Source organism: Falco peregrinus, chromosome 4, assembly GCF_023634155.1.
Source record: "Falco peregrinus isolate bFalPer1 chromosome 4, bFalPer1.pri, whole genome shotgun sequence".
NCBI classification, from domain to species: Eukaryota; Metazoa; Chordata; class Aves; order Falconiformes; family Falconidae; genus Falco; species Falco peregrinus.
The window spans coordinates 14,728,046-14,751,359 of NC_073724.1; the positions used below are offsets into that span (position 1 = coordinate 14,728,046).

Consider the following 23,314-nt stretch of genomic DNA (forward strand, 5'->3'; position numbering starts at 1 on the left):
ACTCCCAGGAAAGGTAGAAAGAAGGTAGTGGAGGACCAGGAAGCAAAATCTGCCTAAAACCAACTATGTGGTAGCATTTGCTAAATAAAACTTAGTTTTTAATTCTTGGTATAAGATGGGTTAAGTTTTTCCTTTCAAATCCATTCAGGTCTAAATCAAACGTAAGATGAAAAGATTCTCACTGCCAGAAATGCTACATTTTGGACAGCTTTAAGAAGCGTATAATGCGAAAACTATTGCTGCAGGTCTTTTAGTTAGAAAACTCAGTAACTGCTTATTCTGCAACATGAATTATATAGTCACAAGTATGCGGCATGAAGAAATCACTTAGTATAACATGCAATAAATGTCAAGAAAAAGCCAAGGAAAGGAAAAGACATTAAAAGCCCTGTAAAAACATCTGGACATTTCACAATATCAGATATCACATTAAAGAAGTATTAAATCTCTTTTTACTACATTTATAGTATAATCTAATAAAATGAGGCTACGTTTGCGCACGCTTGGCTGTTCTGAATAATAGCAGAGTCACAAAAACTCGGAAACCCTTGCATTTCAGCTCTGGACCGTACCTGAGACCCCATCCATTAATCAAACACATGCTTCACAGAAGCACGAATGTAATGCAAAGACATGGAAGTCTTCCAAGCTTTGTGAGAAAGATGGGCTTAGAACAATAAATATGGTCTATAGCCTTAGTACGTTTTTTCACAAAGCTTATAAAAAGAGTGAACTTTTATCTGGAGAAGTGCTGAAGTTATATCTAGAACACTCTTGGTCGGTAAACAGATTACCTTGTAGCTGTGGGTAATTATGCTGCTCACTTCTAAGCAATGCAGAAAATAAATTTTAATTAAAAAATCATTTATGCTGGACTGAGTCATGCCCATTTAGGAAAGAAAAAAATATTGACCTAGGAAAGTTCAGTTCAGATGCAGGATTTACTTTCACAGTAGCACCCACCTCTTTCAACCCAATTTTCCAATTGGATTGACAGAAGGACAAAGAGGTCAAATGATTCGGACAAAGTCAAGCCCAAGCTGAGCTTATCCCCAAGATCATCTTGACTCCCTGTCTTTCATTATAACAACTTAACAGATAGCTTCTATCAATTTTAGTCTTCATATCTTTCTTTTTAAAGCAGATTTGCTAAATTCTGCTCTGTCCCTACCAGTCATGTGACAAATGCTACGAACCTTTGGCAACCAAGACAAGACAAGGATTTGATTCAGTCCCAATTCAAGACTCTAAACCAGGAAAGTATTTATGCATGGCTTACCTTAAAATATACGTGAGTCTTATGAAACTCAGCTACACTTTAAATGCATGCTTATAGCTGGCACAATTATATAAAGATGTCTTGGTTCCGGTCCCTGTGAGTATTCATAAATTCTGGGTATATTGTTTTATTGAATATGAATACTGGAAAGATTGGCTATACCTATCTAAAGTAGATGTGAAGCAAATATTCATTTTTTCTTTTCATCTAAGACTACAGTGTCATCACTGAGTTTAAAGCAAGGGCTACTTTATAAGATTTAATGTTATTATTTCCAGAACCATTACAAGAATTTAAATACTCAACTATCATACAGATAACATCAGGGACACTGTTTTGCCTGGAGAATTGACTTAATTCCATGCTGCCAATTAGGAAGAACCCTATTTGAATAATTAAGGTAATTTCCTTAATTTTCAGTTATGGTACGTGTAAGGACCTTGTTATGTTTGGTCCTTGCACACGTGTGTGTAGAATTTGACACCTTCAGAAAAAGGAAAACTTGGTCTCATCTTCTAAAAAGGTTAGGTGTCTAAGGCCGCTTGCTATGGTTTTTGTCGCACAAAGAATATAAATAGTAAGCCATATCCTCACACTCTTGTGGTCTGTTAAAAAACATTGTTTTGGTTTCATTTTTCAAACTGCTGCAAAACTGCAAAATTACAATCTAGATTTTTTCATTAACTTTTCTGGTGTAATATACTGACAAAGAAAAGCATACACAATAAAAGGTGCAGAAAGTGCAGCAAGGCTGCAAGTTACCAAGAAGTATATAAAAATGTGCATACAGTCAGTTTAAGGGAAAACTAGGGAAACAAATGTATTTTCAGATGATTTCCAGCTAGATCCCTGCAATACAATTCTTGGAAAATGTAGCCATTTTTTTCCTGGATTCACCCTTTCAATCACTACTTCTACATAGACGGCCCTTCAAGAGCCCTTTTCTAGCCTGTCATCTCTCTCACAAAGCTATAGACCAGAAAGAACTACTGAACCTGGTGGGCAAAGAAACCCTTTTAGTGCCTCTCTAACGTGTTTGCAAGAACCTTACTCTTTCCCTGAAAGCTGACTGAGAACAGGAAAGACTGCATGTACAAATGGGGTCCCCAGACAGCCCAAACACACAGTAAAAACAAGGTCAGCAAACACACAAAGCGGGAGGTTAGAGAACACACGCAGGAAAAGCTGCATGGATGAGGTAGCCAAAGACATGCGTAGAAATCCAGAGAGATTTATGTACTGCAGCACACAGGGTATATATGTGCATGGAGGTATGTGCATACATATGTACATGTGCTGCAGTGAGAATTGGAAAGCTGCCTACCTACTGAAGAGATAAAAAGTGGGCATCTGACAGGAACTGATATTAAAATATCCCAGAAAGACATTGCTTTTCTGGGTGTCCTTTTCTTTCTTTCAGATGCTTCTCAGTTGCAAGTGCACATTTGATTAAATGACTGCTCAGCACAGGGGTGAGTATGCACAAATTTCAATGAAGACGAAAATGTCTCCTGCTTTGGCTTAGTGTCTAATTAAGTAGATGCTTAACTGTAGTTTCTAGGAATTTGGCATAAATTATTTAAAATTAGAAGTCAGGCTGGAAATATCATTAAAATATCATGAGAACAGTATTTGCTGTTCTGTATCCTAGCTTTTCCACTCCCAGTGAAAGGAGCAAGTGAAGAAAACAAGGGTGATCAATACACATACATTTACATACACTGTATGATCAGCTTTCAGAAGCTCACCGGAAACTTGAGTCAGAGTCATTTTGAGAAAAGGATGCAAACCAGCTATTAGTATATATTTAATTTTTTTTAAAAAAACATTGCTACAAAAGAAACTGATTTGGATAAGGATTTAAGTGTGAGATGAAGTGAGGGAGGGAAAAGCTGTCTTATTCTCCAGAATGCTGTTTAAAAAAACTTTAAAGAAAATTCTTTACTGTAGCTATTTGAAGTAAGTTATGTTTTGGTTAAGATACTAGCACAGAGTTTGAGAGGTTTAATTTTCTGCTCTTGCACAGACCTTGTGACTTTTGGGAAGTCACTTATCCCGTCTGGAGGGTTGGGTCCCCAACCATAAGTAGGGTCGTTCTTAAGCAATAGTTACTACTAATCTCTAGTGTAGGACCTATACATAAGAAATATTAAATAATTCACGTGTTGCTAGTATAGTAATCATATACATATCTAGAAGAGATGTATGGTTTGCTATCTGAACAAATAAGACAATCATCTTATTCCATGTTTCATATCTAAAAGAAAACTGGTTTAACAGGTCAGTGTGAGAATCACTATTTCTTTAGAAGTGTTTCTTCAGTTAAAACTTGCACATGACTCTTAACAAAGCTTAAACACTTACTGTCATAGTCCTGTAGATTTTCAATTGCTGATAACAATCTTGCCCTGTCTTCTGGATTTGAAATATTTAATTCAATCAGGTGGCTCTCCTGTAGATCCTTTAAGTCCTCTAGAGTTTCATAGCCATTTAGCAAGAGGGTTGATGCATATTCCTACAGAAAGAAACAAGCAAAGCCTCTCATGTAAACAAGCACTGTGTTTAGTACAGGAATAGGAACAATTTCTCTTTTACTTTTTTGTCAGGTTGAAATGGGCTCTGTTCTTCAGTCTGATTGACCCACCTTTGGCCTAAAACCAGAGCTGGAGAGCAAGCCAGGACAGAGGCAGAGATCCCTGGGGGTTCTCCTGGCCATCCCAGCATCTATGCCTGAGCTGTCTAAAAGAGTCAGGCAGCAAACTGGACCCAGGACAGAGGCTTGCCAGAAATTATTTGATCTGCCAGTTGTCTGGACTTTTGTGGGTCACCCTACGAATGCATCCCATGCTGGGTCCAGGAGGGTCTCTGAGGAAGGGTGTGCTCTGCCTTTGCACAGAAGGAGCCCTTCGACATAAGCAAGGTGAGAATCTGAGGGAGGCCTCAGCTGTGCTGTGTGGTCCCCCTTGACCAGTGTGTCAATGCGGTATGAAACTGCACACCCTCCAGGGAAAGGAGTGTTTGCATCAGCACCAAAGCAATAACTGTTATTAAAAATGTTATCTGTAAATCATGACCTAATTATGCTTTGACACTCAGTTGAGAGCTAGAGTTGCAGTGAGGGAGAGAGGTGCAATATGAGCATAGTGCAAAAGGACTATTGCTCCCTAAAGATCACAAGAAATTAGAAACCCAAATTCTAAATGTTGGCACTGGAGTCAGACTGCGGTCCTCTCCCTGCGCTGGCTGCACTCACCCACCTCCTGTGCTTAGGCACACAACTGCAGTCAGGTTATGGTGACTTGACAAGTCACTACTGTGCCTCTTAGCCTACCCAAACGATGCAAAATGCAGTTCTATAAGGCAGCCTCATCAGATAAAAGACAGACACGAAGCTGCTTAGCTTTGCTGACACCAAAACCACTGAAACCTGCCTTTCTACATCTGCCTGGAAATGACATCCAAACCCAAGTGCACAGAAGTGAAACGTTTCAAATACAGCGGGGAAATGTGTTGGCTGACCTGCAGGTGGACACAGTCCAGGAGCTCTTGCAATGTTTTAGGCTCGGTCCTTTTGCTTCCTCTGGGTGGCTTTATCTTTTTGGGTGCAGCTTCCTCTTCCAAGATAATATCCACGTAAATGAACTTGAAGTTTCCTACTTTGTTGTTCAGCATGCCTGTCCATATGCCCATGGGGGTTTTGCAGATGATATCTATGATGTCTCCTTTCTAGAACAATAAAAAAAAACACACCACTGCTTACACATCTGGTTTGTTATATGTGGCTTTTCCTCTGTGTACAAAAACCAGCACAGGCAGCACAGAATCTCAACTGGTCAGTGCAAAGTAACTTTTTACAACTACCCAGCTTTAGCTCCTTTGCTTTTATAAAATCTCAGCAAAGTAACTACAGAAAAAGGAATTAGTCCTTATCTCTGAATTCGTGGGAAGGAGAGGTGTTTGTGCTCCAGCTGGTCCCTGAAAAGGTATAGGGTTGCATCAGCAATCAGCTTTTGCCATGGACAGTGGACGTAGCTTTGGCAAAAAGCAAGGGAACACTGTGAGGTTATCTTTCAAGTATGTGCCAAACCATTTACATGATAATGTTATTATCCAGCATCCCAAGGGTCTTCAGAAATTGATAGCTGAGCTATGTGAAAGGTGGACTTTTACTCAATTTACAGTAAAAAAAAACCAGCTACATTTCTCAAAGGCAATAAAGAACATTTAACTGTCTTAATATCTTCCTGTCTGTCTTTCCCAAAGTACTGACAAATTTTTCTATTACTATATTAACACCAGAGAAAATAGTGGAAGGTGCCTTAGCAGACAGATCTAGAGGCTTCAGCCCCTCCACACTTGTGCATCCACTCATAAATGTGAGGCAAAAAAAAGTGACAACACAGCTACTTCAAAAGGGCTTTTTGGTAAAGGTGTTCACAGGCATGTTGTGAACCGAGGTCTCAGCTTAGCAAAACAGTCACTGGGAGTAATTCTCGTAGTAAGAAGGTTCCCTTGTAAGTCATAGCCCCTACACAACTTGCTCCTGTGACCTCAGAATTGAGTCCTCTCTTCAGCGCAGGTACCACAGAATTTATAAAAATGTTGAAAGTCTTTAAAGAGTTATCCAACAAGTCCCCATGTACAGACTTCATTTGGCATTCTGTTACAAAGTTAAAAATCTACTCAGTTTATTAAAATATTTGTTAACAATTCCAAGAGTTTTGACTCTTTTCTGGTCTGGTCAAGAAACTGCAAAAAAAGCAGCCCCCTGGTCTTGGTACAAACCCAAGTATGAAATCGACTGTGTTTCAGTGACCTGGTTTTGTTAGAATATGGAGCTCAGAGCTATGAGCACGTTTGAAATGGAAACTAAGCAAACATTTGTTTAAAGCTCTATAAGCACACATATTATTCTACACACTCATGGAGGTTTAGGAACTTCAGACGTGGATGCAGATGAGGATTAGGCAGTGGCTCTAAGCTAAACTGCAGATGCACTGTGAATTCAGATTCAGGGTACTGAAACTTTGTGAAACAAATTTAGGGGATTTCAATGCTAGAGTAGTTGTTTACAATTCTAAGATACACAGCCCCAGTGACTAAAAAAGGAACCTGTGTGAGCCAGCAGACATTTGCTGTTTTGAGACCAGTTAAACTGTTTTGAAAGAAATCCACTAGGTGGGGGTGGAAGTGGAGGGCTGCAACGTGTGAGTGGTGAAGGCTGCAAGGACTGGCAGGGCAATGGAGAAGGAGACTGCCGTGAAATACAGATGAGGATTTTGACAAAAAGAGGCTGTGAAGAAGAAGAAAAGATGCTGAAGTGTGAATATAATCTGGATATGGATGCGTTTATAAAGAGGGAAAAGAATGAAGTCCAGGTTACAGCCATGAGTAGTCTGAAGGATGATGATATGGAATGCATCTGCATGGAAGGAGCAGAAAACGGCTGGGCTTTTCTAATAATGTTCAACCAGGTCCACATCTAGAGCTCCTTTTTCTCGCTCACACCCCTGCCGTGTTGTCAGGGCCAGAGAAAATTCATAGTTCAAAGGTATGCTTAAAGAAAAGCTTAATGGAAAGGCAAAATGTTTTCATTAAAGACAACGGGTGCCACTGAACTTTTGATATATGCTACTTGTGACTGGAAAAGCTGGGGAGGCAACTTCACATCCCATGAGACTCAAGTTTGTCTTACTCCAGACCTAGTATGCAGGAAGCAACATGGTTTTTACTCTAAGGAAAGCTGTGGTATCCAGGTGGACACCATGATGAGGTACCTACCTGGAGTCTATGCCTTAAAAAGTCTTTCATGGCAGTTGGCTTTGCAGCATTGTCTGAACTAAGTCCTTATAAAAGCATTGCAAAAACCAGATTGATCTTGCTTTTAGAGCATTATACATGCGCTAACAGTTAGAAATGCATTGGTAAACATTTTCTTCACACGTAAAAAATGTGTCCCCTGGCATTCTTACTGGAAAAGAAGAAAACCTGGTGGTTGTCTTACCTTGATTTTCAGAGAGTCGGTGTCATAAGGACTTGGTGTGAAGTCAGTGTGAACTTTGGCTCGACCGCAGAAGGGCCCACTGTAAGGGACTTCATCATCAAACCGGAGGCTGTCCCTGTTGCTCGTTCCATCTGAGCAACTGGTCACCCCACCTTAAAGAGAGACAAGTTGAGAGACCTCCTGTACCAAGACATACAATTCTGCACAGCAGCCAAGAGGAAAGTGTTCGGAAGCACAGAATTGGTGAAAGAGTGTACTCTGTGTGGTTTTGACACATTCCAGGAAAAATAAATTCAATAAAAAGCATATTGCAAGGGACCGAAGAAAATAGATAAGACATCTTTCATTAAAATCATCACTACAATAATCTGTTTCTGGTGATGATACTAAAAGAATACACATTTTACCTGCAGACTTTTTGAAATATTACCTCTGCAGATTAATAAAATGTACTCTAACAATTTAGGGAATTAATTCTGCTGAACTTCTCCTGTTTATTCAAAGAAATGAAAACAAGTACTGTAGAAGTTATTTTATTTCATTACAGAGCTAGCTGAAACATCAAAGGAACCTGCATTGCGGAGAGAAGTCTTAATCTTATCAACATTTCTGCTTGTCATTTTATCCAAGTTGAGCAATAAAATATCAGCAGAGTAATTCAAGCAAATTTGAGCAAGCTCTGCAATATCCCATCCAAATATGTTTTTAGATAACAGCAGCAGTGTGTTGGAAGTAAACTCCCATACACAATTTTCACAAATCACGTCATAGAAAATGATCATAAAAATGGTTTTGTTTGAGGTGATTGCTTAAGTGCACAGTTCCGTCTCAGGACCAGATTAACTACTAAGTGCAAATGGTCTGGACTGCATCTCAAGTCCCCACTTAGGGCTCATGTGGTGCCTGCAGTGATGGCAGGGCAATGTCACCATAGGCAGCTGTGGCCTGCTGCCCAGCAAATATCCACAGCAGAGCAATGGACAGAGAGGTGGAGGCGAACTCTGCTTCTCATCAAAGATTCATCTGCCCTCTGACTGAGACTACCCTGTTGGGGGAGGGTTTTCAGTGGGTTTGGGGAGAAGGAGACTGTGCCTCACTGCACCATGACCTGAAGCCACCAGGTCAGGCCTCCATCACCTGTCATCTCAGAGAGACCTCTGACTTGGTCTGCCTCGCATCTGCAGGGCGAAGGATGAAGTCACAGCCACTACCCCCAGAAAGGATGCTTGTGTGGCTGCACACAGGGATTGCAACCCTATGGGTGCCAGCACCACGGCACTGATAACCCCAAGAAACTTTTATGACATATATGGCATATATACCAGCAACATCCCCTATAATATTTTTTTTTCTTTTCTTTTCTTTTCTTTTCTTTTCTTTTCTTTTCTTTTCTTTTCTTTTCTTTTCTTTTCTTTTCTTTTCTTTTCTTTTCTTTTCTTTTCTTTTCTTTTCTTTTCTTTTCTTTTCTTTTCTTTTCTTTTCTTTTCTTTTCTTTTCTTTTCTTTTCTTTTCTTTTCTTTTCTTTTCTTTTCTTTTCTTTTCTTCTTTTCTTTTCTTTTCTTTTCTTTTCTTTTTTCTTTTATTTTCTTTTCTTTTTTCTTTTATTTTCTTTTCTTTTCTTTCCTTTTCTTTCCTTTTCTTTCCTTTTCTTTCCTTTTTCCTTTCCTTTCTTTTCCTTTCCTTTCCTTTCCTTTTTCCTTTCCTTTCCTTTTCCCTTTCCTTTCCTTTTCCCTTCCCTTCCCTTCCCTTCCCTTCCCTTCCCTTCCCTTCCCTTCCCTTCCCTTCCCTTCCCTTCCCTTCCCTTCCCTTCCCTTCCCTTCCTTTCTCTTTTCTTTTCTTCTCTTCTCTTTTCTTTTCTTTTCTTTTCTTTTCTTTTCTTTTCTTTTCTTTTCTTTTCTTTTCTTTTCTTTTCTTTTCTTTTCTTTTCTTTTCTTTTCTTTTCTTTTCTTTTCTTTTCTTTTCTTTTCTTTTCTTTTCTTTTCTTTTCTTTTCTTTTCTTTTCTTTTCTTTTCTTTTCATTTCATTTAATAATTCCACTCTTAAAAATACTCAGTTTATTTCTGGAGAGGTATATCTACCCTAGCTTCCATCCATTTAGTCAAATTACACTTTTGCCTGCCAGACTGAAGAGCTCTCTACCATCACATTTTTGATCACCAGCTCTGATACCTCAGACTTAAACAGTAGCAGTATTGATCCAGCGACTGAATAAGAAGTGTGGATGTCCTGTACTTACTAGATGAGCTTTGGCCACTGTTCAGACTATAGAGACTTTCCATAGAGTCACTGGCTTTTAGGGAGACCTTCTCAGTGTGTGTTCCACCACCAGGATCATTATCATCTTTTCCTTCTTCATTCTTCAACACAAAAAACAGATGTTAACCAGCAAGAAATGTGTTTTAGATAAACATTTGGTTTTTTTCTTTTAAAACATCATTGGAGATTAACTCATCCTTACACTTTATTATGAACCACCCTATGAAAGAAAGCATTTTAGTATCCTGGTACTAAGGATGCCCAGCACCTTGTGATCTTGGAGAAAACCCCTGCCTCCTGTCTGCCCCACTCACTTCATTGACTCCTGCTCAAGCAGCTGAACTGATCCCCCATCCCAGAAGACCACAACATACCACAGCAGTGACAAAGGTTTGTAATGGGGAATTCGCAGGCAGCCAGATAGGTCTGATTGTCTCAGAGGAGGAAATATAAAGTTTAATTCCGAAAGCACATGGCGAAGTGCTAGTTGATGTAGCTGTGCTTTGTGTTGAACTTCTGAAGACCATGGGCGCTCGGTGGCAGGCTGGCACCCCAGCCAGGGCATTCAGGAGGCAGGTTGCCCACATGAACCGCATTGGTGTGCTCTAGCACCATGCTCATCACATTGCCTGACCTACACATTGGCCTCGAAACCCAGTGCATTTCAGAATTAATGGATGCATGTTTCCCTCACAAAATCTAATGGTGTATGAAATTGGCCCCTTGAGTTTATAACATTAAATCACACCTCAGGAATCGCAGCCTATTCCAAACAATAAGATCCATATTTCAATCACAGGTAAGTTAGGGACAATGTAACAACTAAATGAAATAATGATGAGCTTTCAAAGGAAGGAATTTCTTCAGCAGATTTCACCACATTGTCAACGTCTGTGATATTCTGATGCAAATAAAACATCCTGCACCACATAGGAAGTTACATCATATTTGGGGAAATATGAATTATTCATCAGTTGGCTGATGAAGTCAAGCAACAATGGCAGCGCATGGATGACGTAGAGATCCATACAAGTATGTATAAGGCATAGCATTGACTATGTTGGTTTTCAACAAAGACAGTGCTTGTTACACCAGTCAGCAGCGTAGCCCATAGCTTAATCAGCAGGCCAGTATTGACTGTCATCATCTCCTGCAGGAATTAAACCATGCTACATGTGTGTCCAGTCAGATAATTCAATGAATTTGTCATGTGAATAATTTCTGTAAATTTGCAGAAGCTAGATTTTGAAATTCTGATTTTTCTTTCTTATAATGTAAAAATCATGGCTTGCAACCTCTTGAACTTTAGCAAAAAAACCCCACACACTAAACTAATGAGATAGGATTCCTTGTCTTTGACCTCCAGAAACTGTCTAAAGGTATCCTGTGAAACACTGCTTTCTACTTGTGAAGTTTCTTATTTATTTTCCCTACTTATTTGATATTGATATGTGTGAGATAGGAGGCAGACTAGCTAGATTTTTTAGGATGATTAACTATAAGAAGTCCTTTTTCCTTATGTTTTAAAATTTGGAACTCACTGTCACAGTATATTGAGAAAACAGGGTTTGCATTGTGTGAAACATACTTTTTTATGTTTAATAAAGATATGTTCATTAAGATTTGATAAGGTAAAAACAGATAAGGCATTTGAATTGTCATGCTCTAAGGATGCTGGGTGACCTCTACAAAATGGACTTCAGAAACAGTCGGAATCGAATAGAAGATAAATTCTTCTAACGAAGCATTTTGTACAGGCTGAGAATCAGACTGCCAGTGGGGTTCATCTGATACTCCCTTGTGTCCACATCAGGACATATTTTTGTGATGCTTATCCAAATGCTTCTTCAGGAAAAAGCAAAATTAAATGATACGAAACTCCTGTGTCTATCTTGGGCCCTTACTGGATGATGCTGTAATTTTGTATGTGCATGTGTGTGTACATTAGCATGCACATGAAAGAAAGGGTGCCTACCAAAAGCTGTTTTAATTCAGTATGTGTTACCACGTTTTATGGATTGTGTTAACATGACAATTGAAACATGAACAGAAAAATGCCCATAACATTTTTGTTTCACATGTATTATCATCTAACATGAGATTCTTAAGCTGTATTTACCATCTCCTCAGAGAGTGCCTTGATGTACTTTTTACCCATCTTTTTCTTCATGGTAAGGGAAATGGCTCTCATCTTCTTACCCAAACTTCCTCCATTATTTGCTGCTTTAGCCTGCACTGCTTCTCCAATGTCACTTATAGTCTCCAGCTCAGATATCTGCTTTGAAACAAAACAGTAAGCAACAACTCACCATGAAAATGAAATTTGTTGTAGTGGAATAGGAATTACAGGGAAATATTAAGGACACCAACGCTGTTAGGATGACAAAGTCAGTCATAGCCGTTTTCCTGGGGAATCGTGTACCTAAACCCGTTTGCAGCACACCACTGTATGCGTGAATGACAGAAAAAATGTATTTTATGCTAGAAAATGTTATTTCCGATTGTCCTTGTTCTTAACCCAAATAAGAATTGAGGGGATTTTTCATGGATCATGAAAACAAAAGTGACAGATCTGCAGGTTGCGTACGTGTGCCGGTTACTTTGGGCATACACCAACCTGAAGAGCACTTCTGTCTTTCTGGGAAACTGTTTCTAATCTTCACATCAAAGTACCAAAGTTTAGGTCTGATTCTCTTGTTCATTTTGGCAAGGACTTAATCACCCAGACAGACCCAGGTGCACAAGCAAAGTTCTCCCCAGTGTACATTTCCACAATGGTTTCCCAATGTTTTTGAATAATTGTTGTGGGAAAGTGAACTGCAAAAAGTAAAACTTTGTGTTATACAGACCTCAGCTGAATCATCTGTCTTTGATATTGAGTGGTGCCTGAAACGGTCAAAGCTTCCAAAGCTGCTTGTGCGCTGGAAAAAAAAAATTAGAAAAAAAAATGAGAAGACAAACCTTGACCCACCGGTGGGGTTTTGTTCTGTTATTAAGACTTAAATACAACTGTCAAGTCACTTGTTTGCGTTAACCCAGATCAGCGGACCATCAACTGCTATAACCAGCTAGAAACAAACTAAGAGGTAACTATAGGGAAAAGAATTGTAACTGTAAAGCCAGAAGCAGAAAAAGTGAGTAAGAGAAACAATACTGCTTCAAATACTAATTAGATAATGGATATAATTATGAGTTCTTCTACATCAGTTTCACATTACTTATACACAGATTTCTATGAGTTACTTCTAAGTAAGATTGCTGTCTATGAGCTTAGAAAAAAAGATGTTTCCATAAATGTCATACAAGATATAGAGTCAGTTTTGGTGGTGTAAACTGTGGCAATTTATACAGTTTAATTTTGCAGTGGGGAGACTGTTTACAGTCCTTTGCCAACAAGAATCAGCAAGAAGTGACAAGGATTATGAATACATCTTGTCCAAAATGCATACATTGTGGAGGGTGTAAGTAACAGAATAATCAGGCAGGACTCATGTTTGTCTTCCCAGTCCTCCAATTCAAAAATATGATTTTTAAACATAAACAGGTACAGTTTTTCCCTGTGCCACAGCTTTGCTTAACATTAGAAAGGCTGCATCACCTGAGCGGTACGCTAAGAGACCATGAATGGATTGCTTTTACTTCCTTCTACTTTTCACCCTTTCTGCATGTGGGTAAGTGGCATGGCAAGGAGGGAAGTGGCACAGCAGATTTTTGCAAGAGAGGTCGCACAGAAATCCCTGGCAGACACGCACAGGAAGAGCTGGCTGACACCGCGCTGCCTATGGTGGCAAACCGCGGGGAACTGGCATTGATGGCAAAGTCAGAAGTCCCTTTAAGTGTAGCTCTAATAATGGCCAGAATTTGGATATTTATCCACTCTACAGTGTAAGAGCTTGTTTTTATATCTTCGCCAGTACTCAAATCTAAATCCAGAATTACTCCTTTTTTAAAAAAGTTCTTCACTCTTCCATACTAAATGGAAGCCTTTTAATGCAGTATCAGGGTTCTTGAGCAGGGTTTAACTATTATGTACTGTGCAATATCATCTCAGTATATTTCTGAGTATTCAAAATCTCCTGTGGAGGAAAAAAAACACTGAACGAAATAACAAATCACAAAATAAATACATCCTGAACAATTTAAGAAGTGATTTCAGACTACCTGGCTACAGGTTTTCCTGCATTTATTAATCCATTTACCTTGCCCATGTGATTTCAGCCAAACTGGATCCTTGCTCCATTGCTTTCTTCCCTCACCCCCAGCCACACAAGCCCTCTTTTGATCTCCCCCCGGTTTCTAAAGCATGTATCGTGTCCCCTTCCCTTGACATCTCCAGCTACCTCCTTTCTCTCTCCATCTGGGAACGCCACAAGCCTCAAAAGGGCCTGTGAGCTCCCGGTTCTGCCTACTGTTACAGCTTTCCAACCTTCTCTACCAGGCAAGAATTTTCATGAGGTAGCCTCAGAGGCAACTGAGGTAAACCATCCTTTGGGCAACAAAAGAGGAGGAGAAAAAGACTGGTTTAATAGCCGGTCCCATTGCCTGCCTTTGCATTGCAGATGTGCTAATGCTGGCATCAACCTGCTCAGTGATGGTGAAACCCCTCAGTGGTGGTGAGAGGAGCCGAACTGCCCAAACAGCGAGCGCTGCGGGGAGCAGCACCTTTGCCGTGCCTGCCCTCCCGTCTCCTACCCAGGCGCCAGGGTTGGTGATGCTGCACGAGTGCCGTCCTCCAGAAAGCCGGAAAACCAAACACCTGTTTGAACCGAGACCTAAGCAATGACTTCAGCCGCTTGCAAATTTCTGAGTGCTGGTACAGCCCCATACCTGCTCTGTCCACAGCCACCTCTGTGGGACTCATCAGCAACAGTGTCAGGCTCCTGACGCCACACGGGGTGGCAAGGGGGCATTCAGGCTCTGCAGCCATGATCTTAAGGAAGGAGTTTATCAAAATGATACCAGCTATGCCGAGCACACACGTACCTCCCCTGTGGGTTTCCATCCAGGAAGAACCCCATCTTATTCTGTCCCTGCTCACAAATCACAGGGTTACTATCCATATTAGCTCCTTTATCTCTTACATGCAGCCACCTTTAAACTAAAATTAGTTTGCAGAGGGGGGAAAATATGACAAAGAAAAGCTACGGGAAACCATGTGAAAATACTTTGTTTTAAAGTTTCCATTTGAGAAGCAGAAAATCAGCATCACTTGGAACACAACTGAAAAGCTCCTTGCTGTTTCATTTCCCTGTTTTCCCACACTTTTTTATTAACCAGTTCCACAACTCCCCCAAAAAAGTAATGTGGATGTAGCAGTGGGAGATGCCTGAGCACAGCCAGATGGAAGAGGAAAGTGTACCCACATTTTAGGTCCGTGTTCTAAGCACTGCAGCTTAAAATAATAATAATTATTATTATTAATAATAATAATAATAATAACAACAACAACAACAACAACAACAACAACACCACATAATTTTTTTCCACATTTCTGGGCACATCCAACCTGAAAAATATTTCCAGCCAAAGGTTATTTGAAGAAGCTGACCCAGATTTGTGAATATTTTTGGACAAGTAAAATGACATTTACTATTCACTGGAGGGGGGGGAGGGGGAAATCACACAGCTCTCTTCTTAATTGATTGTCACCTCTCAGAACATCTCCATTGGCTAAACATTGTTGGTTGTTTGCTTTTACCTTGTGAAATTGAAGAGGACAATTTGGATTGTACACTTTAATTTTATCTAAAATTCCCATAAAGAACTTTGCTATTAAGTAGATGAACAGTAGCCTGTGATGAGGGGTTAGCTCAGTAGTATGATATAAAAACACAGCCCCAAGGATTATGGTTCTATTAGACAGGATTAACACCTTTCACTGGCTTGTCAACCCAGCCAAATGTGCCCTGCAGCGTGGAGGGGTAGAGATAGAAAGAGGGAGGCTGGGATTCACAGCAATGTTGGGAAAGTATAAAATAGTCTCGCACAGCGATCTCTATACATACACTGACCTTTCTGTTGCTTTCAATCACTTCAAGATGTTTAGTAGGAATAACTGTATATTAAAGTGCAGATGTGCTGCAAATACTTTAAAAGGAGCAAGAGGAAAAATGTTGTTTATTGTTCGTCTTACCTATAAACAGCTTGAGCACAGGGAAATCAGTTATTCTTTTTTGACCCTTGAAACAACCTTATATCCTACATGTGCAGAAGCCTTGGGCTATTTTGTAGTATACTTCAATGTTGCTTCATCCCTATTAAATATTAATAAGGGTTACAGGATGATTTCCACTATTCTAGATAATGGTCTTGTTGCACTGGAGAGCACTAAATAGGGCTGCTTCAGCAATTCTCTGTACTAACTTCTTCCATTAAGTAATCAATAGCTACCACCTTTTAAAAATGTATTCAACCCCATTATACTGATAACGAAAAGCAGATTTAGGAGCTCTGGGCTGCAAAGGGAAGAGGACTATTACTTTCAATAGTGTCAGTCACTGCATTAGTGTCAGGGAACACCTACTTTGTGAAGATACGGACAGGCCTTATTTCCAGGTGAAGGGAAGCTTTTAAAAGAAATGCAAAGCTACTAGGAGAAAATACGCTATTGACTTTTGATACCAGGATTCAGCATCCTATAAAGTTAAGTGATCTTTCTAGCTGGATTCATGCAAGAGCTACCAGTGGATACGTTAAGGAAATATGAATTTGCACAGTAAAATCTAATGGAGGCATGGGCAGGAGAGAAACTCTTTTATTTTCCTACACAAGGACTGATCAGATAATTTCTACAAATCAATGCATTAACTTTCATCCCTTCCCCTTGGGTATACCTAATTAGCATAATAGAAAATATTGAAGATATTTTTCAGTATTTTAAATCCTTCTTCAATCTTTTCGTATATCTTCAATTCCCTGAAATCCATGAACTTCAAATTATCATTTCAAAAGGGAAAGTGCTATGTAATTGCTGTTTATTTTTATTTGGACAGTCTGCAGTTGGTGATCTGGTTTGTCTGTAAATATCCTATCATTTTCCCCAGAAAATGGTATGGCATGCAAATAGAAAAACAACAAGAGGTTCTGCAATTCATGTCCTTCTGTTATGTATATCCTTCCCTTGTAGGGCATGTCATAGGAGAAGTCAGTTAGTTCTTATGATAAACTAGTCAGAGCTTCTCTGTGTCTAAAGGCAACCTTTGAGCCAAAACTGGCAGCAGCTATCCTACTAATAATCATTGTGGGTGATATTCAGCTCATATTTTCCTTTGGACAATTCACAGTGCTCAGAGATCTGGTTCCCTGCTGTGAGAAATTCTGGCCCATTATGTTTTGCTTCAAGTCCTATTCAAAATAGCTTTTAAGTCCAGCATGATGCAATGCCTTTGTACTGACCGTCTTGCACAAGGAAATCTCTTCAAATTCCTCCGTGCATTTTCATATTTAGCTTCCATTCATCCTTAGACTACCCAGACCATGTAAGCAGTATAGGGGCAGATGTGGCCACTGGGAGTAACAAAAAGGGAGCTCAGCATGTTGCCCAATTTCCTTGCCTGCCAGGCACTTGTATTCTTCCCTTTCTCCTTGGAAGAAGCCACAGCATCTCCCAAGAGGACAGTCTGTGCTTGCTGCTTTGATTGATGGAGATAAGTGGAGCTCAGGATTTGATTCATTTCTTCTGTTCTCTGATGCTACTAGTCCTTTCAGAAGGGGGAGACTAGTCTGAGAATGAAGTTGAGTTGCTAAAGTAGGGATGAATGTTTCCACTCTGCTGGCTTATCTTCTTACATAGATAATCAAAGAAGTTGCCTCCTACTTTCCCAGAAGGCAAGATACCAATTCTTAGCTTTTGGGATGTTCTGTGAAAAACCAGCAACAAAAACAAACTCCTGACCTCTGTATAAAGAACAAGAATTTGCATACAAGATTCACTGTCTTTCCAAAGAGTAATAGAGAAGCAAAAAAGACAGGACATCATGACCTCTCTACCTCAGGGATTTTTTCCTATTTACACATTAGTTACACATATAGAACTTCTGACCACTAACCAAGCTATTAATATAACTTTATAGCCCACACGAAACATGGCCTAAACCTTGTACTTCACCAGTCAAAAGCCATAAAAAAGATACAGCTTGTTCTTGCTAACTCAAATAGGGCAATCTACTGAAATGGCATTTTTAACTGGCTTAAAAATGACTCTATAAAAAGGGTGGTTGTTACCGTGGTCTGGTACTCAGTAACTGTGTGGAGGTGGGGAGAGAGGGGAGCAAAGTGGTCTTTGGACAAAACTGCCACCATGAGCCTCAGAGCAAACACCCTAATTTTAACGACAGAAAATGGCTGGAAAAGATAAGCTGTATAAAATAATGAGTTAATCACAGTTAACACTCCTCCAGGTCAACAAACTTCACCCTCCAAAGTAAATGCTGAGCGGCTCTGTTATCAGTACCTCTCTGGTACCAGCCCTGGCCTCTCAAGCCTGAACCAACGCTGACATGAAGCACGTCATTTCCAGTAACCCAGCCCGTATCCCAGTTTCCACTGGAAACTTGGCTCTCGAGTGCTTTCCAAGGGCACCTGGTGCAGGGCAGGCCCCAGCGCAGCTGAAGGCAGGGGGGCAGTTAAGCGAGGCCAGCTGGTGTGCAGGTCTGTAAGTGTCTCAGGAAGAGGCAAGCCGCATAGGAAGCCTGAGCAAAAAGGCAGTTTCTTCTGGCAAAAAATATGCTGTGTTGATTTTGCTGGGGCTTTTTTCACACATTTGTGAGGAACTAAATGAGGAAGCAATTTAAGAAACGTCGATCTTAACACAAAGAAAGTTTTTTTGCAGCCGAGTGTTGCAAAATGGGCAGGGGGGGAGGGACCTGACTCCTCTTTCTTTAAATGCAGACTGACCCTGAATTTTGAGAACCAATGTTCCTGCCCAGTTGCTGCAGAGCACTCTCAGTTCCCGGTGAGAAAAGTCACTCCAAGTGCTCTTCTGGCAGTCTATCGAATTCTGGGAGTGTGCACACAGGTATTTGCAATAATTATGTAATTAAGACTTTATTATTTATATGACATTTAATTAAAAGTGACTTTCAGTGGCACACAAAACCATGAAAAGAAAATGACTTTAAAAGAAGGTTAAGGATGTGTGACAAACTCAGAGCAGCTATGAAAATGACAGTTAAGGACTTGGCATGATGTGCACTTCTACCTCCCTGCTATCCTTTTTTACCCTTCATTTACACATGGGCAGAAACACCGAGGGACAGGCCTGGAAATGCACACACCCCCCAAAGAACTGTGACAGCAGCGAAGGGGAGCATTCTCTGAGTGCAAGCTGGTTAAACACTACGTAAGCATCACAGGCTTTGATCTTTAATCCCTTAAATACCAGCATCTTTCCTCTCCTGAAACTTCCCCCTCTCCACACCAGGTGAATTCAGAGATGAGTTCTCATATTTTAAAAACGAATCACCTTGCTTCAATTAAAGTCCTTTCCCTGCTTACTTGTACAGCACAATTTTATTAATGCTGTGTGCTATCTAGGTCCTGACCTTGCAGGGTTCAGCTGGATTTCTTGTGCCAGAGAAATTACTCACATGTGTGTTTGCAGGCTTTAAGTGAAGACAAAAATATATACGCCCAAAGATGAGCTGAGAAGCGTGTAGCCCCAAGGGCTCAGGTTTAAAGGGAGCCCTGTGCCTGTGCAGCACACGTGGCGTGGGGCAGCCAGCGTACTCCCCCATCGCCTCCTTGTGCTATATGTAGCCTGCACGCGGACTCACGCAGGGAGACACAGCGTGCCCAAGGGCTTTCCTGCTCCTTCCAGCAAGCCTGGGAAGCAGCCGCAGCTGCTGACTGCAGCAGTCTCCTGCCCACCCTGGAGCGGGGCAGCAGGGGAGAGGCAGAGAACACTCCTGCCTGGCGTGACAGTGTTCCGGTCAGAGCCTCTGCAACGCAACCGTTGTACCACAACCGTGCGAGATCTTTTACAGCGGTTGTTTCGATGGCAGCGAGAGCCTCCTTGCCTGTCTTACGCTTTGCCCATGCGTGACGTGGGAGCTGGTCCTGCTCCCGGGGAGTCACCCAGAATGAAAGGCGGCTTCTGCATTCTGTGCTAGGGAGAGGCACATTTTCAGTGGAAGGTGTTCCTTCGAATGACCTTCCAGAGGAAACAAGATGAAAAAATAACCTCTAAGTCACGGTTAAATCTGACCGTCCCAAAAGCTCATTTGGTTTTTCTGAAGAGTAAGCAAACTTTAGAAAACCCTTACACAAGTTTTACTGCCATCCTGCAGCCTTATCCTTGACAACAGGTAATGACCAACAATAAGCTAATTCTAAGAAACTTGGGGGAGGGGGGAGAAAGAGAGTGAGTTTTTATTACTTTTAAATGAATGTTTGATACATCATGTTGGTTCCCCTGATTAATGTTCACAGCAAACTCAGCCATTGGAGTTGTAATGTTTCTGCAAGCTTCCCTACAGCAAAGCTTAGCCATTAATTCAGTGGCATATGTCAGCTCAGCAGAGCAAGGTCACTCTTCTCTTTCAAGGGGAACCTTTTTAGAAATAATAAAACTGACAGAAAGTTCTTTTTTGCATGCTTTATGTCACCTGAGGTTGAGTGCTGCAGTTAATATCACAGAGCTTATAAACATTCCCATCTTCAGCAGTCTCCAACCCCACCGGGCTCTTGGAACCTCAACTTTTTTTTTCTTTTTTTTTTTTTTTAATGTAATATAGTGACAGCTTTATGTGGTGCAGATATACAGTGTGTAATCCTAAATGAGTAAAAAATGAGTAAAAAATGAACAAATCTTTTCTTAGGCTTTTTAGAGGAGAAATTTTTGAAGGCGCTAAGAGACTGCTGATACTGTACTATGCATTTAGGATGTTAGTGCTTAAAGAAAAAGATATAGGATTAGGGACTTTGTCTCCATGGCTCCTTGCACATTTGGCTAAACGGAAGGAAATGTAAAAAGCTACTGGTCCACCTTGTTTCCATATCACTGTTAACTGACACTGCAGGCTGCAAACTGTACATGCATGCGATGTAGAGAATACAAAGTTAATTGGTCTATTTATGGAACAATTTTGAACTTGCAAGTAAATAAAGATGTGTTAGTTATCTGTTATGACAACTAATTGTGACTGGGACTTATTTATCGGGATACAAATATCACAGAACATGATAAGCAAAGTAACTAGCTGAAGAATAAGATCCAAACAATAGGCCAGTTTTTTCCCCCTCATTATCTCCCTTCAGACATCCTGACTACACTTGATTAATGAATCCATAGTGAGATTAGCTGAAATTGCTTTAATGGAGATACAGTACAGTAGAGAAGCAAAATTCAGTGCAGTATCTATCATCAGTCACTGTGAATTTTAGTGTTTCATCAAATCTATATGTCCATTTATTTACATTATTTTTATCTCAGAAAACAAAATAAAAATAAAATAAAATGCTATACGCATTTAATGAGTTAACTTTTGACCCCTTTAAAATTATGACCGGTGTCACCATTTTCTCCTCTTCATGTCTCTTCCCTTTCCAGAAGGATGAGTTCCAATGTTGGCTTATTGCCATCCACAGGCCAAAGTTACCCTTATCGCCCAGGGGAAGAAAGCACACGTGGCACTTCACTGCAGCCTTGCAGGCTCCAAAACCTGGACATGCTTGCACAACGCATGCCTGGGAATCTAAAACATGTTCCTTGGAAATTTGAACTCATAAAATAAATTCAGTAAGCTTTTGGGTTTGGACCAGTATGGAAGCTGAAAGAAGGTTTCCAGCTCAGGGTGCCCCTGTGATTTAGCCCTGCATAAGAATACTTCGTAGTGCAGAAGTTATGATGTGTTACATTCTGGGTTTTCTTTGTAGCCTAAGTTCTATAACTGTAATCCTGGGAAAAAAATCTAGTTATCTGAAGACAAGATAGCATCCTGTTTGTGTTCAGGACACATACCAGAAAGGAAAGAATACAATCAACAGCTCTTTGTGGGTACCGGGCACAGCAAATGGTCCTAGTCTAGCATGGGCATATCAATTCCCCTCTCTCCATCTGGTTATCTTTGTGGTATGGGGTTATTGCGATCACAGCTCAGTGGAAAACTACAGTTTCATCTCACGAAAAACAAATGTACCAGATCCCTGAAGTGTGTTTTTACTCTGACACATGACAAAACTGAGACTGACCTTTTCATCACTCCCCAGCTCCCACAACCTCTATGAAAACCATGTGTAGTTGAGAGACACTCACCAATGAGATAATGCTACCAAGGCAGAGAGAGCAGTGAGGGCTTTGAGGTGTTCTTTGTACCCCAAATTCAAGGCCATACTCCAAATCCTATTCAAATCTGGCCTATCACAGCGAAGGGGATTGTACTAGTCATGAGGTTTTAGGCTTTCACAAACAGATAGGAATGTGTTGCCTTTTCCCTTTTCTTCAGATACTAACTAAAATCCCAAACACACAGTTTTCTAACATTTTACCACAATTACCAAGAGACGTTAATCAAGCAAATGTAAGTCCCATTATAGTGACACGAAGAAAATCATGGAAACTCCCCAACAGAAAATATCAGAAGAGCTTTGTGTACTTGTGACTAGACCTGAATGCCCGCTCTACCATCATCAGTCATTTCATGCACCCTCTACACAGGCTCTGAGCTGCTCATGAACCATGTCCCCTTTCCAGCTCTGCAAAACGGTTTTTGAACTTAACATCTGATCTTAAAACAGGAGGCAGGCAGACAGAAGTATGAGAAATCCAGCACAGCTGTGGTGAGTGAAAGCAATCCACCAGAGCTAAAGCTCAGCATCCACTTTGCACAGGTGAACGCAGCAGAGAGGTGAGCTGCAAGAGCTCATCCAGCTGTCTCAGCCACTTTGTCACCTCATCTTCACACATCTCCTTTTGGCTATACTGTTGCTAAGGAAAGCCAATTTCTTTGTCTTGGAGCTGCAGGCTGCCAGTGACAAAGCTCCGTCTCTACCTCAAACACAATGGTAGAGGTCTGCACTGTGGTCACCACGGCTTTTCCGTGTTTTCTGGTTGAACGACACTCCTCTAGTGCTTCTCTTCTCCCTGAAGAAGCCATGAGAAACACTGCAGTAAAACTTTAAGCCAAGTACAATTTCAGTAGCCTCATACCTCACTTGCCTTTCAACATACCTGGAAGAACAGCAACCCTGCCATACCTTCTGAATGAGGTCAGCATGACCAAGGAGAGGAACTTACAACTTCCTACAGTTCTCAAGGAAGTAACCATTCAGCATCCCATGGACATCAAATGCAGTGAGGTTACTTGGTTGTTCTTGTGAAGATGATGAAAGAGATGAAGAGATAAAAGGGTAGGAAAGGGATGAAAACTTAAACCAGAACACATAATGGTGCAAAACAGTAGATCACTAGATCTTCCCAGAGAAAGCTTGTCAGCCTCAGTGCTGGGTGAAGGTTAGAAAGAACACACCCTTTGCTATTGACATTCAGCTTACCAGAAAGATGCCAGTAAATGTTACGACTAGCAGTTAAGCAGCCTGAAGACTGTGTACAGGTGAAGTCATTATCCAGCTTTCTATGTATCCATGGAATAAACCAAAGAGGTATGGGGGGAAAAAGTGACAGTACAGCATATAATATGTCAAAGAAGCAGCTTCCCTGAAGCAGTTAAAAATCTCCAAACTTTTCCCTAGGCTGGAGTTGCAGCCTCAGGTTTTGGAAGGAGAAAAAAACTAAGAACATATTCTTGGGTGTACTGCAAGTGGAATAAGATAGTAAA

General features: G+C 40.7%; 1 protein-coding gene across 4 annotated transcripts in view; it reads right to left on the bottom strand.

Annotated features, from left to right (window-relative positions):
- SAMSN1 (SAM domain, SH3 domain and nuclear localization signals 1) overlaps positions 1–23,314 on the bottom strand; it is a 98,464-nt gene that overhangs the window by 6,469 nt on the left and 68,681 nt on the right. For 2 of the 4 annotated variants that reach the window (XM_027790349.2, XM_005229787.3), the window contains 6 exons: positions 12,389–12,460; positions 11,659–11,814; positions 9,520–9,640; positions 7,284–7,435; positions 4,799–5,005; positions 3,644–3,794 (listed from right to left, as the gene is read on the bottom strand). In XM_027790349.2, coding sequence (XP_027646150.2) covers positions 3,644–3,794; positions 4,799–5,005; positions 7,284–7,435; positions 9,520–9,640; positions 11,659–11,814; positions 12,389–12,460 — 859 coding nt within the window. Of the gene's footprint in view, positions 1–3,643; positions 3,795–4,798; positions 5,006–7,283; positions 7,436–9,519; positions 9,641–11,658; positions 11,818–12,388; positions 12,461–23,314 lie in introns of all 4 variants that reach the window. The other 2 variants (XM_055801753.1, XM_055801754.1) reach the window with 1 other exon arrangement.